The 15,138-nt window shown below is 66.7% G+C and overlaps 1 protein-coding gene across 3 annotated transcripts in view; it reads right to left on the bottom strand.

The window, feature by feature from the left end:
- Positions 1-15,138, bottom strand: part of BTBD19 (BTB domain containing 19) — a 66,403-nt gene that overhangs the window by 1,472 nt on the left and 49,793 nt on the right. For 2 of the 3 annotated variants that reach the window (XM_039483078.1, XM_039483077.1), the window contains 3 exons: positions 2,447-2,515; positions 1,880-2,011; positions 969-1,094 (listed from right to left, as the gene is read on the bottom strand). In XM_039483078.1, coding sequence (XP_039339012.1) covers positions 969-1,094; positions 1,880-2,011; positions 2,447-2,515 — 327 coding nt within the window. The remainder of the gene's footprint in view (positions 1-968; positions 1,095-1,879; positions 2,012-2,446; positions 2,516-15,138) is intronic. The other variant, XM_039483080.1, reaches the window with a different exon arrangement.

A 15,138-nucleotide genomic window follows, 5' to 3' on the forward strand; every position in this document is an offset into this window, starting at 1 on the left:
CAGGGCTGCAAGACGTGCCGAGAAGTGACAGGGATGGAGAGGGCATAGGGGGCTGTGGGGCAGACGTCTGGGTCAGCGCCGCAAACGTCCCTGCTTGTCCCCGGCAGCAGCGTCCTGAGCCCAGTCCCTTGGCAGGCTCCCCACCCTGGGGGCACTGTCCAGACCCACCCCCAGGGGCGGCCTGAGGGCCTTCGGCGGATCCCATGTGCCCCCCCCAAGGGCGCATGGCCAGACGGACACAGACAGACAGACAGACATAGACAGATGGACGTAGACAGCCAGGGCCACAAGGACAGACAGACGGACACAGACACAGCGGGGTGCATGGACAGACAGACAGACACAGGCAGACGGACAGACGCAGCCAGGGCCCATGGACAGACAGACAGACACAGGCAGACGGACACACACAGCCGGGGTGCATGGACAGACAGACAGACACAGGCAGATGGACACACACAGCCGGGGCGCATGGACAGACAGACAGACAGACACAGGCAGACGGACACACACAGCCAGGGCCCATGGACAGACAGACAGACACAGGCAGATGGACACACACAGCCAGGGCACATGGACAGACAGACAGATACAGGCAGACGGACAGACACAGCCAGGGCCCATGGACAGACAGACAGACACAGGCAGACGGACACACACAGCCAGGGCCCATGGACAGACAGACAGACACAGGCAGACGGACACACACAGCCAGGGCACATGGACAGACAGACAGATACAGGCAGATGGACAGACACAGCCAGGGCCCATGGACAGACAGACAGACACAGGCAGACGGACACACACAGCCGGGGCCCATGGACAGACAGACAGACACAGGCAGACAGACACACACAGCCGGGGCGCATGGACCGACGGACAGACACAGGCAGACGGACACACACAGCCAGGGCCCATGGACAGACAGACAGACACAGGCAGACGGACACAGCCAGCCGGCTCCTCACCGGGATGAGCGGATCCCTCTGGTTGTTGGTCTCCAGGGCTGCCAGCTCTTGGGGTGAGAGCAGGGGCAGGCGGAGCTCACGCACCGGCCCCGCTGCCACCTCGGCCACTGGCCGCTCCAGGACAGCCTGGAACAGGAGTGCAGGGTCAGGGGCCGGATCCATGACCCCGGGAGCCAGCGGGTGGGGGGATGATCTGGGGAGCCAGGGGGTGGGGGATGATCTGGCATTGAGCCCCCAGGGCAGACAGGGGAGCACTGAGAGGTGGGCAGGGACTGGCATCACCTGTGCTTGTGCCCCAGAGATTGGGGCCTGGGTGGCAGCCGGAGCCTGGGAGCTGGGGACAGGTGCCCTCACCTGGGACACCCTGGGGCCCTGCGCTCTGCTTTTCCAGGGTGGGAGGGGGTGGCTGGCACCAGGGCCGGCTCCAGCATTTTCGTCGCCCCAAACGGCGGGGAAAAAAAAAGCCACAATTGGTGGCACGTCAGCGGCAGCATAACCGCTGCCGCTTCGTTATTTGGCGGAATTCGGTGGCTGGTTCTTCCCTCTAAGAGGGATTGAGGGACCCGCCCCCGAATTGCCGCCAAAGAGCCGGATGTGCTGCCCCTCTCCGTTGGCCACCCCAGGCACCTGCTTGCTGCGCTGGTGCCTGGAGCTGGCTCTGGCTGGCAGCCAGGACGCCTGGGTTCTTTCTAACCCCAGCTCTGGGAGGGATCTGGCAGCCAGGACGCCTGGGTTCTCTCCCGGTTCTGGGTGAGGAGTGGGGTCTACGGGTTAGAGTCGGGGGGGGGGGTCCATTCCCAGCTCTGCCATGCACTCACTGGGTGACCCCCATGGTGGGGGCTCAGATGCCTGCAGCAAGCCCCTGGCTTGGTGGGCCCCAGCTCCTGGCCGTGGGGGCTGCCGGCACTCACCGAGCTGACGTGGGCCCATTCCCACACGGCCCGGATCAGGTGTGGCTCGTCGATGGCCAGCCGGTCGCTGCGCAGCACGGCCACCAGCGCCGCGGCCGACAGCTCGTGGAAACTCCGTGTCTGCACCACCTCCTGCGGTGCCGCAAACGGGCCGGGTCACCCCTGGCAGCCTGGCTGACCCCTCCTGGCACGAGGCGGGCACAGAACCCCTCCCCACACCTCCCGGGCATGTACCCTGCCACCCACCCCCCATCACCCCCGTCCCTGTCCTACTAGCTCTCTGCACCTCCCCCTTCCCACCACCCCCTGCCCTGCCCCATCCCATCCCCCCTCCACTGCACCCCTGTCCTGACCCCTTCTCTTGGCTGCCCAGGGCCCACGTGGGGCCTTGGCCGCATCCCGAGTCTGCTAGCGGGTGGCAGGGGGCGGGGGTATTGTCAGAGCTCATGGAGGGGCAGGCCAATGCACAGCCCCCGCCCCCCACACCTTGTGCTCTTAGACCTCAGGGCCCTGCACCTCTGGCCAAGCCCTGCTGCCCTGTGCCCCCCCCTCCCCGAGTAACAATACCTGCGTGCGATCCTCCACGAACACCAGGCAGTGCTCCTGCAGGTCCGTCTGTCCGTAGGTCACAGCCGCCTGTGGGAAAAACACAGACAGACAGCTGGAGTCAGCTGGACACTGGGGCACTGGCACAGCAGGGGGCTGTGGGTCAGGAGTGAGAGGCACCGGCGGAGCTGGGGGGGCAAGGCTGGGCTAGCAGGGGCTGCGTGTCGGGAGTGAGGGGCACCAGCGGAGCTGGGGTGGGGGAGCCCAGGGCTGGGCTAGCAGGGGCTGCGTGTCGGGAGTGAGGGGCACCAGCGGAGCTGGCGGGGGGGGAGCCCAGGGCTGGGCTAGCAGGGGCTGCGTGTCGGGAGTGAGGGGCACTGGAGGAGCTGGGGTGGGGGAGCCCAGGGCTGGGCTAGCAGGGGCTGCGTGTCGGGAGTGAGGGGCACCAGCAGAGCTGGCGGGGGGGAGCCCAGGGCTGGGCTAGCAGGGGCTGCGTGTCGGGAGTGAGGGGCACTGGAGGAGCTGGCGGGGGGGAGCCCAGGGCTGGGCTAGCAGGGGCTGCGTGTCGGGAGTGAGGGGCACTGGAGGAGCTGGGGTGGGGGAGCCCAGGGCTGGGCTAGCAGGGGCTGCGTGTCGGGAGTGAGGGGCACTGGAGGAGCTGGGGGGAGGGAGTCCAGGGCTGGGCTAGCAGGGGCTGCGTGTCGGGAGTGAGGGGCTCCGGTGGAGCTGGGGGTGGGGGGTGTCTGACTAGCACCTGCTTACAACCTGTCTCAGTCTCAGGAGCTCTAGGGTGCCCCACGTCGCCCCACGCAGCCGGTGGAGCCCAGCGCTCGGTGCCCGCTGGGGCATTGTTACCCTTCGCTAGGAGGGAAACGGGGCCATTTGCTGCTTGCCGGGAGCGATACCCTGGGAGCCCCAGGCTCAGCTCGGGGGCCGCAGGGACATGGGCTCTGGGGGGGGGCGGCACCCCCTAGTGCTTCCCAGCAGGGAGGCTGCCCCGCCCCAGGGAGCCTGTGGGTCAGGGCCGCACTAGGCCGGGCAGCTTTGCAGGGATCCCCGCCCCAGAGAGCTCCCAGGGTCACTGCAGCCCCGAGGCACTGGGCCAGGGTTGGGGGGGCCAGCAAGGCTGCTGCTCGGGGTGGGGGCAGAGGGGAGCGTTGCCAGGGCCCGGACCCCCTGGCACTGCCACCGGTGTCTCTCCAGGCACCTGCGACGGCAGAGAGTGAGCCGGGGGAGGAGGGAGTTGTCACCTGTGGGGCACTGGCCACACACACAGCTAAAACACACACGGCACACACAGCTAAAACACACACGGCACACACACACAGAGAAACACAAACACACACACACACACAGATACAACACACAGCCAGCAGGGGGCGCCTCAGGGCCAGGCTGGAGCATGGAGCTGCTCCCGCAGCCAGCACAGGGCTTGGCCACCGCTGCCACTGGAACCTTCAGCACCACCGGCCCATGGCACGGGCCAGCTCTGCCGCCCAGCCAGCGGGATCTCGGGGGATCCCCGTCCCCAGCCAGCTCGGCTCAGTGGCCTGGGCTCCTCGGGGCGGCTCCCTTCCCATTCCCAGCCCATTGCGCCCTGGAGGGGCCGGGGTGACGAGCCGGCTGGGGCTGAGCTGGGCCTGCTAGCAGCACATCTCCCAACGGGCGGGGATGGGGCACTGGGTGGGCAGGGCTCTGCCAGGTCTCCGCCTGCCCTGGGTCTCACTGATCGCCCGGTCTGGGGCGGGGAAGGAATTGCCCCCCCCCCGGCTCAGATTGCCAGAGACCTGGGCGGTTTCGCCTTCCCCTGGCTGCAGCGTGGGGACGGGTCACTCGCTGGCTTGAGCTAGTGTCAATGGGGGATTCTCGGGGAGCCTGGGACCCCTGGGTAGAGGGGCAGCGACTCGGCCAGAGGTTCTGCGCCCGGCCAGGGCAGATCACGCTGCCCCGTCTGGCCTCCAAGGCTAAGAGGCTGCGAGAGCAGCGGCTCTGCTGGGTCTAGGCCCCGGCATCACCCCGGCTCCCCAACCCCTGTCCTCACCCCCCATGACACAGTCTCTGGGTGGGGGAGGGGAGGGGGAGCCAGGAGGCCTCTAGCTGTCCCAGCACAGCCTGTCCAATGCCCGTAACCAGCTCACTGGCCTGGTACCCACCCCCGGGCACACCCTGCCCCCAGGGGCCCTGCCTTTCCCATCTAGCGCCAGGCACCTACGCTGGCCTGGTACCCACCCCCCCGGGCACACCCTGCACCCAGGGGCCCTGCCTTTCCCATCTAGTGCCAGGCACCTACGCTGGCCTGGTACCCAACCCCAGGCACACCCTGCACCCAGGGGCCCTGCCTTTTCCATCTAGTGCCAGGCACCTACGCTGGCCTGGTACCCACCCCCAGGCACACCCTGCACCCAGGGGCCCTGCCTTTCCCATCTAGCGCCAGGCACCTACGCTGGCCTGGTACCCAACCCCGGGCACACCCTGCACCCCAGGGCCCTGCCTTTCCCATCTAGCGCCAGGCACCTCGCTGGCCTGGTACCCACCCCGGGCACACCCTGCACCCAGGGGCCCTGCCTTTCCCATCTAGCGCCAGGCACCTCGCTGGCCTGGTACCCACCCGGGCACACCCTGCACCCAGGGGCCCTGCCTTTCCCATCTAGCGCCAGGCACCTACGCTGGCCTGGTACCCACCCCCGGGCACACCCTGCACCCAGGGGCCCTGCCTTTCCCATCTAGCGCCAGGCACCTACGCTGGCCTGGTACCCAACCCCGGGCACACCCTGCACCCAGGGGCCCTGTCTTTCCCATCTAGCGCCAGGCACCTACGCTGGCCTGGTACCCACCCCCCCGGGCACACCCTGCACCCCGGGGCCCTGCCTTTCCCCTCTAGCGCCAGGCACCTACGCTGGCCTGGTACCCCCCCCCCCGGGCACACCCTGCACCCAGGGGCCCTGCCTTTCCCATCTAGTGCCAGGCACCTACGCTGGCCTGGTACCCACCCCCCCGGGCACACCCTGCACCCAGGGGCCCTGCCTTTCCCATCTAGCGCCAGGCACCTACGCTGGCCTGGTACCCACCCCCAGGCACACCCTGCACCCAGGGGCCCTGCCTTTCCCATCTAGCGCCAGGCACCTGCGCTGGCCTGGTACCCACCCCCGGGCACACCCTGCACCCAGGGGCCCTGCCTTTCCCATCTAGCGCCAGGCACCTACCCTGGCCTGGTACCCACCCCCGGGCACACCCTGCACCCAGGGGCCCTGCCTTTCCCATCTAGCGCCAGGCATCAACCCTGGCCTGGTACCCACCCCCGGGCACACCCTGCACCCAGGGGCCCTGCCTTTCCCATCTAGTGCCAGGCACCTACGCTGGCCTGGTACCCACCCCCAGGCACACCCTGCACCCAGGGGCCCTGCCTTTCCCATCTAGTGCCAGGACCTACGCTGGCCTGGTACCCACCCCCCCGGGCACACCCTGCACCCAGGGGCCCTGCCTTTCCCATCTAGCGCCAGGCACCTACCCTGACCTGGTACCCACCCCCGGGCACACCCTGCACCCAGGGGCCCTGCCTTTCCCATCTAGCGCCAGGCACCTACCCTGACCTGGTACCCACCCCCGGGCACACCTGCACCCAGGGGCCCTGCCTTTCCCATCTAGCGCCAGGCATCTACCCTGGCCTGGTACCCACCCCCGGGCACACCCTGCACCCAGGGGCCCTGCCTTTCCCATCTAGTGCCAGGCACCTACCCTGGCCTGGTACCCACCCCCAGGCACACCCTGCACCCAGGGGCCCTGCCTTTCCCATCTAGCGCCAGGCACCTACCCTGACCTGGTACCCACCCCCGGGCACACCCTGCACCCAGGGGCCCTGCCTTTCCCATCTAGCGCCAGGCACCTACGCTGGCCTGGTACCCACCCCCGGGCACACCCTGCACCCAGGGGCCCTGCCTTTCCCATCTAGCGCCAGGCACCTACCCTGGCCTGGTACCCACCCCTGGGCACACCCTGCACCCAGGGGCCCTGCCTTTCCCATCTAGCGCCAGGCACCTACCCTGACCTGGTACCCACCCCCGGGCACACCCTGCACCCAGGGGCCCTGCCTTTCCCATCTAGCGCCAGGCACCTACGCTGGCCTGGTACCCACCCCCGGGCACACCCTGCACCCAGGGGCCCTGCCTTTCCCATCTAGTGCCAGGCACCTGCGCTGGCCTGGTACCCACCCCCGGGCACACCCTGCACCCAGGGGCCCTGCCTTTCCCATCTAGTGCCAGGCACCTACGCTGGCCTGGTACCCACCCCTGGGCACACCCTGCAGCCAGGGGCCCTGCCTTTCCCATCTAGCGCCAGGCACCTACCCTGACCTGGTACCCACCCCCGGGCACACCCTGCACCCAGGGGCCCTGCCTTTCCCATCTAGTGCCAGGCACCTACGCTGGCCTGGTACCCACCCCTAGGCACACCCTGCAGCCAGGGGCCCTGCCTTTCCCATCTAGCGCCAGGCACCTACCCTGACCTGGTACCCACCCCCGGGCACACCCTGCACCCAGGGGCCCTGCCTTTCCCATCTAGTGCCAGGCACCTACGCTGGCCTGGTACCCACCCCTAGGCACACCCTGCACCCAGGGGCCCTGCCTTTCCCATCTAGTGCCAGGCATCTACCCTGGCCTGGTACACACGCCGGGTCACTCGATGCAACCAGGGGCCCTGCCTTTCCCATCTAGCGCCAGGCACCTACGCTGGCCTGGTACCCACCCCGGGGCACACCCTGCAGCCAGGGGCCCTGCCTTTCCCATCTAGTGCCAGGCACCTACCTGACCTGGTACCCACCCCGGGCACACCCCTGCACCCAGGGGCCCTGCCTTTCCCATCTAGTGCCAGGCACCTCGCTGGCCTGGTACCCACCCCTAGGCACACCCTGCAGCCAGGGGCCCTGCCTTTCCCATCTAGCGCCAGGCACCTACCCTGACCTGGTACCCACCCCCGGGCACACCCTGCACCCAGGGGCCCTGCCTTTCCCATCTAGTGCCAGGCACCTACGCTGGCCTGGTACCCACCCCTAGGCACACCCTGCACCCAGGGGCCCTGCCTTTCCCATCTAGTGCCAGGCATCTACCCTGGCCTGGTACCCACCCCCGGGCACACCCTGCACCCAGGGGCCCTGCCTTTCCCATCTAGCGCCAGGCACCTACGCTGGCCTGGTACCCACCCCCGGGCACACCCTGCACCCAGGGGCCCTGCCTTTCCCATCTAGCGCCAGGCACCTACCCTGACCTGGTACCCACCCCCCCGGGCACACCCTGCACCCAGGGGCCCTGCCTTTCCCATCTAGCGCCAGGCACCTACCCTGACCTGGTACCCACCCCCGGGCACATCCTGCACCCAGGGGCCCTGCCTTTCCCATCTAGTGCCAGGCATCTACCCTGACCTGGTACCCACCCCTGGGCACACCCTGCACCCAGGGGCCCTGCCTTTCCCATCTAGCGCCAGGCACCTACCCTGACCTGGTACCCACCCCAGGCACACCCCTGCACCCAGGGGCCCTGCCTTTTCCATCTAGTGCCAGGCACCTACGCTGGCCTGGTACCCACCCCCAGGCACACCCTGCACCCAGGGGCCCTGCCTTTCCCATCTAGCGCCAGGCACCTACGCTGGCCTGGTACCCACCCCCAGGCACACCCTGCACCCAGGGGCCCTGCCTTTTCCATCTAGTGCCAGGCACCTACGCTGGCCTGGTACCCACCCCCAGGCACACCCTGCACCCAGGGGCCCTGCCTTTCCCATCTAGCGCCAGGACCGCCCAAGGCCTCTGTTCCATGGGCTGACCGGCCTTGTGGTTAGGACGTTTGTCCTGAGATTTAACCTAATTCTGCTGTGCTGTAGTCTGAGCCCGTTGCCTCTTGTCCTGCCCTCTGGGGCAAGAGAGAACGACTTTCGCCATCTATTTTGGGGCAGCCTTGCAAGTATTTGAAGACTGGCTGCGTTCCATCCCTCTCATCATCTCTGTCGCTCGCCTCCGGATCCTTTCTCTACAGCGGTGACCAAAACTGGACCCAGGTCTCCAGCTGAGGCCTAACCAGCGCCAAGTACAGCGGTACTGTCACCTCCCGTGTCTTGCAGGCGCTGCCTCGGCTAATGCAACCGACAATTGCATCTGCTTTTTTTGCAACAGCGTCGCATTGCTGACTCATGCTGAGGTTGCGATTTGCTACCACATGGGCTGGAGCCGGGCGCATCCTGACGCTGTGTGTATGTGCGCGCACACCCGGCAAGTGTGTACGTACATGTGTGTAGCTGACCACGTGTGCGCGTACCTGACTCTGGATGCGTGCGTGTGTGTGAGTGTGTGTGTGTGTGTGTGTGTGTGTGTACCCAGCCAGGTGTGCCTGCACGTGGGTGTGTGACTGATCACGTGCCTGCATGTGTGTGTGTGTACCTGATCTATGTACGTCTGTGCCTCACCACGTGTGTGTGGGCACCAACCACATGTGTACCTGACTGTGTGTGCCCCTCATTGTGTGCGTGTGTTGTGACACAGTTACGCCCAGTTGTTTTGAGGACAAACAGTCCCACCCCCAGGCCCGCTTTTCCTGTCCCCGCTCTGGGGCTGGGTGACCACAGCCCGGGCAAGTATTTCGGTTCTAACGCCTGCAGGCAACGGCCTCCCCGCCGCAGGGTAAACAGGAAGTGCCTGACTTGCCACAGCAGCGATGTCAGAACGGCCCCAAACACCCCCGGGGGGAGCAGAGCGCCAGGGGCCCGGCCCCTGAACACCCCCGGGGGGAGCGGAGCGCCAGGGGCCCGGCACCAAACACCCCCAGGGGAGCAGAGCGCCAGGGGCCTGGCCCTGCCCCAAACACCCCCAGGGGGAGCAGAGCGCCAGGGGCCTGGCCTGGCCCCAAACACCCCTGGGGGAGCAGAGCGCCAGGGGCCCGGCCCTGCCCCAAACACCCCTGGGGGAGCAGAGCGCCAGGGGCCCGGCCCGGCCCCAAACACCCCCGGGGGGAGCTGAGGGCCTGGGGCCCGGCCCCAATCACCCCTGGGGGAGCAGAGAGCCAGGGGCCCGGCCCTGCCCCAAACACCCCCGGGGGGAGCAGAGAGCCAGGGGCCCGGCCCCAAACACCCCCAGGGGAGCAGAGCGCCAGGGGCCCGGCCCTGCCCCAAACACCCCCGGGGGAGCAGAGCGCCAGGGGCCCGGCCCCAAACACCCCCGGGGGGAGCAGAGCGCCAGGGGCCCGGCCCCAAACACCCCCGGGGGGAGCAGAGCGCCAGGGGCCCGGCCCCAAACACCCCCAGGGGAGCAGAGCGCCAGGGGCCCGGCCCGGCCCCAAACACCCCCGGGGGAGCAGAGCGCCAGGGGCCCGGCCCCAAACACCCCCGGGGGAGCAGAGCGCCAGGGGCCCGGCCTGGCCCCAAACACCCCCGGGGGGAGCAGAGCGCCAGGGGCCCGGCCCGGCCCCAAACACCCCCGGGGGAGCAGAGCGCCAGGGGCCCGGCCCGGCCCCAAACACCCCCGGGGGAGCAGAGCGCCAGGGGCCCGGCCCCAAACACCCCCAGGGGAGCAGAGCGCCAGGGGCCTGGCCCCAAACACCCTCAGGGGAGCAGAGCGCCAGGGGCCCGGCCCCAAACACCCGGGGAGCAGGCGCCAGAGGCCTGGCCCAAACACCCCGGGAGCAGCGCGCCAGGGGCCCGGCCCCAAACACCCCCGGGGGAGCAGAGCGCCAGGGGCCCGGCCCCAAACACCCCCGGGGGAGCAGAGCGCCAGGGGCCCGGCCCGGCCCCAAACACCCCTGGGGGAGCAGAGCGCCAGGGGCCCGGCCCGGCTCCAAACACCCCCGGGGGAGCAGAGCGCCAGGGGCCCGGCCCCAAACACCCCTGGGGGAGCAGAGCGCCAGGGACCCGGTCCCTGAACACCCCCGGGGGAGCAGAGCGCCAGGGGCCCGGCCCTGCCCCAAACACCCCCAGGGGAGCAGAGCGCCAGGGGCCCGGCCCGGCCCCAAACACCCCTGGGGGAGCAGAGTGTCAGGGGCCTGGCCCCAAACACCCCTGGGGGAGCAGAGCGCCAGGGGCCCGGCCCTGCCCCAAACACCCCCGGGGGAACAGAGCACCAGGGGCCCGGCCCCTGAACACCCCCGGGGGGAGCAGAGCGCCAGGGGCCCGGCCCCAAACACCCCCGGGGGGAGCAGAGAGCCAGGGGCCCGGCCCGGCCCCAATCACCACCAGGGGAGCAGAGCGCCAGGGGCCCGGCCCTGCCCCAAACACCCCCGGGGGGAGCAGAGCGCCAGGGGCCCGGCCCTGCCCCAAACACCCCTGGGGGAGCAGAGAGCCAGGGGCCCGGCCCTGCCCCAAACACCCCTGGGGGAGCAGAGCGCCAGGGGCCTGGACCGGCCCCAAACACCCCTGGGGGAGCAGAGCACCAGGGGCCCGGCCCCAAACACCCCCGGGGGGAGCAGAGCGCCAGGGGCCTGGCCTGCCCATGAACAAGCTGGGGGGAGCAGAGCGTCAGGGGCCTGGCCTGCCCATGAACACGCCGGGGGGAGCAGAGAGCCAGGGACCTGGCACGGCTGCGCTCCGGGCAGGGGCACCGTCCAGACGGATCCAGCTTTGCTGAGTGAAATCCCTTCCAGCTGCAATGTCCGTCCTCGGAGCCAGCGACGCCCCAAGAGCCAGAGAGCGACTCCCCGGGAGCCGGGCCTGCCTGGGGGACGCGGCCCAGCAGCTGCATTAGCCGCAGTCTCAGAGCGGGTGGCCGTGCTGAGCGCCCCACAGCGAAATACCCCACAACCGAGTGACAGAGTCTAGGTCAGGGCCCTCGCTGGGGTCCCTGACATGGGAGCAGACAGCAGGGAGGGGCACCAGGGGCCCTCCTGGACAGGAATGGACGGGCTCCATCCCTCACCCCCAGCCAGCTGCAGGGGGCGAATGCAGATCTGGGGGCAGGACCTCGGGGACAGGTCTGTGCACACATCACTGCCAAACCTGCCCTGGAAGGGGAGCCAGGGGAACCCCCCTGCGGGGCGGCTCCTTCCCCTACCAGACGGATTGTTCCACGCGCCAGGGCCCAACCGTCACCTCGCGCACCGGCACTTTCCAGGGCACCTGACACCGATTTCCCCTCCTGCTTCTTTCCGCTGAGCAACACTTCACGTGGTGCCAGCCGCCCGCGCCAGGGAAATCCTGCTGAGACAGACCAGCCCCAGCCGCATCACAGCAACCACAGAGCCGTGAGCCGGGTGAAAGCTGCCAGCAGAGAGAATGATGAGTGCAGACTCCTGCTAGGGCCTGCTCAGGGAGGGCTCCCATCCGGGTCTGATGGCACCGGGACTCCATTAGCCACGATGCACCCAGCCCTGCTCAGACCCACTGAGGCATGCAGCAAGCCCTGGAGCACAGAAACGCCTGCTCCTCCACTGATGCTAGCAGGCGCCCAGAGCCTTGTGGCTTCTCAGCGCAGGAGGAATCTGTGACGTGGAGTCAGGGTCTATTCAAAGTGCAATTGGCGTATTTACTCACATGCACCCGGCCTGGACCAGAGCGGGTCACAACCAGCACAGGGGAAATCCCAGCTGGCAGCCGCCTCAAACCACGACTCTAATCAGAGCCCAAAGCAGAGAATAACGCTGCTGCGGCTTGCTCAGCTGCCTCTGCACAGAACCAGGGCCTCACCCGCAGCTTGTCTGCCCAAGACTGAGCACTTGCTCGCGCACTTGGCTGGCTGTGTGACAGTGCCCACTCCCCCACACCCCTCCGGTAATGTCTGCCATGACCATCCACACAACAAGAGCCTATGTGGAATGTGCCAGCCTCAGAAACGTCACGAGGCAACGTCCTAAGGACATGGGGCAGCTGTAGCTGAAGAGATCGATCATTGGTCCAGCTGGCCCAGGGGCAGCTCCCCACCCACAAATGCGCCTTGTTCCTAGGCGATGCTCTAGCAGGGGGAGCATTTCTCTTGGCTCATGTGACGTTATTGATATAATGGGACTATATAGAACATGGTTGCAACCGAGGTCCTGTAGTGGCACCAAATCTTATGTACAGGGCGTCATATAAGGTGTGTAAGACCAGGTTCTGGGTTGCTGGTTATACCTATGCTGTCTGTGTGCATGTGTCATTTTGTAGTTGAAGTTATGAGTATTGGCTCTACCCTGTCTGTATTTCAAACTTGTGGTGTGCTTCTGGGTGACACCCCAGACAAGTTGGTGTTAGCTCTGCCTAGCCTGCTTGATGGCCCATTAAGGACCATCAGCTACACAATTGACCCATGGAGAGGAGGCAGATATGCCTTGTAATGCAGCAAAGTGCAGGGACTGGCCCATGTGACTCCAGACTCCATTTTGCGGTAATTTTCCACAGTAAGAACAAAGAGGTTCTTACACCTGGAAAAGCCTATAAAAGGCTGATGCCTCATCTCCATCTTGTCTTCAGTCCTGCTTCGTACCTCTGGAGGGACTTTGCTACAAACTGAAGCTCTGAACTAAGAACTGAATGACCCATCCCAGCAGGGGATGTTCCAGAGACTTGATTTGAACCTGCAGTTTTACTCCATCACTGCTACAAGCCTGAACTAAGAACTTTGCCATTACTGTATGTAATTGATTCCATTTAACCAATTCTAGCTCTCATCTCTACCTTTTTCCCTTTATGAATAAACCTTTAGATTTTCGATTCTAAAGGACTGGCAACAGCGTGATTTGTGGGTAAGATCTGATGTGTGTATTGACCTGGGTCTGGGGCTTGGTCCTTTGGGATCGAGGGAACCTTTTTCTTTTATTGGGGTGTTGGTTTTCATAACCATTCATCCCCAGGACGAGTGGGACTGGTGGTGATACTGGGAGACTGGGGTGTCTAAGGAAATTGCTTGTGTGACTTGTGGTTAGCCAGTGGGGTGAGACCAGAGTCCTCTTTGTCTGGCTGGTTTGGTTTGCCTTAGAGGTGGAAAAACCCCAGCCTAGGGCTGTGACTGCCCTGTTTGAGCAATTGGTCCTGAACTGGCACTCTCAGTTGGGTCCCGCCAGAACCGCATCGTCACAGCTCATTTCATGTCCTGAGCACCAGCAGCTCCTGGCAGGCTGAACTCTGAGCCCTGCTTCAGGCAACAATCCCTTCGATTTTAACAGGCCTGAGAGAGGGGCACTGTCAGAGCTGGGGTGGGTAGAGCCCAGGGCTGGGCTAGCAGGGGGCTGCGGGTTGGGATTGAGGGGCACCAGCAGGGCTGTGTCTAGGGGAGCTGGGCTGGAATAGCAGGGGGACTGCGGGTCGGGAGTGAGGGGCACCGACAGAGCTGGGGTGGGGGGGACCCAGGCTGGAATAGCTGGTTGGCTGCGGGTTGGCAGTGAGGGGCACCAGCAGAGCTGGGGTTGGGGGAGCCAGGCTGGAATAGCCGGCGGGCTGCAGGTCAGGAGTGAGGGGCACCGGCAGAGCTGTGTCTAGGGGAGCCAGGCTGGAATAGGAGCTGTCGGGAGTCCTGCCTGCCCATGTCTTGTGGTCACGTCCAGCCCTCCTCAGTCAGCGGGGGGGGAATGACACCCGCCAGGGGTAGTTCTCACGCAGGCACCACCGGGCGACAGAGCCCCTTCCAGCTAGGAACCCACAGCTCCATTCTCAGGGCCCCACCAGCCTGCCAGCGTCAGCGAGGGGAGAATCGGGCCCTTTGAGCGACTCCAGACTGCACCGGCGCAGGCCCCGTGGCTCTTGGGAGCAGAACAGAAACCCCGGCGTCAGCATGTTCTCCGGGGCCTCCTCCTCGCCGCCAGCCCTGCTCTGAGCCACTCTCTGAATCAATCAGCAACCGAGAGCAGCTCGCAGTCCCAGGGGGGAAATCTCCCTGCGCCTCGGAAAGCCGCCCCGTCCCCTCCCCTCCCCGGCCCGGCCCTCGCAGACCCGGTGCCCTCGCTGACTCTCTTCCGGCAGAGCCGGGGCCCCCCGCCGACCCCCAGCTGAGATCAGGCCCCCGGCCCTGGGTGCTGTGCAGGGGGACAGACAGCCCCTGCCCCAAAGAGCTCCTCAGCAGAGTGGGAGACACAGGGAGGGGGAACAACGTGCCCAAGTTCCCCCAGCAGGCCCGGGGCAGAGCCAAGAATAGGAGCCAGCCCAGTGCTCTGTCCACTGTACATCACTGCCTCTGTCAGCGCCTGCTCTCAGCCCTCCCCTGCCCTGCAGAGGCAGCCTCGGCTCTGGTGGGAGCCAGGAGCCGCCCGGGTGGAGGGGTGCATCCCCCAGGAGGCCAGGGCATCACCAGCCTGCTCCGAAGCAGGTCTCTGGAGACTGGCTGCAAGGAGTGGCCTTGCGCCTCGGTTTCCCCTCTACGCTCCCCGCTTGGCTGACTCCCGTGGCCAGACAGAGCAGGGCGGGGAACACCCCACTGCCACCAGAGGGCTTTATGCAGGGTCTGATCCTCCCAGGTCCTGACCGGCTCCCACCTGGTGCTCAGTGCCTCATAGGATGGGGCCCAGAGAGCGGCTGATCTGGCTGGATATGGTGAGGTTTCTAAGGCCAAAGGGTGACCCCGGTGGATTGCTCCCGGCTCGGCCTGGACGTGACCAACCTGCTGCGTGGCCTGCCAGCCCCTCGGTGTCAAACATGGGGGCTGATGTGCCCCATTTTGCACCATGGGAACTTTCCACATCACCTGCCTGGGACCCGCAGCCCCCCTGCACATGGGGCCCAGGGATGAGAGGCTCAGCTCCCTCCCCCGGGGGGCAATGACCCCCCAAAGGATGGGATCC

The sequence above is a fragment of the Mauremys reevesii genome, linkage group 8 (assembly GCF_016161935.1).
Source record: "Mauremys reevesii isolate NIE-2019 linkage group 8, ASM1616193v1, whole genome shotgun sequence".
Lineage (NCBI taxonomy): Eukaryota > Metazoa > Chordata > Testudines > Geoemydidae > Mauremys > Mauremys reevesii.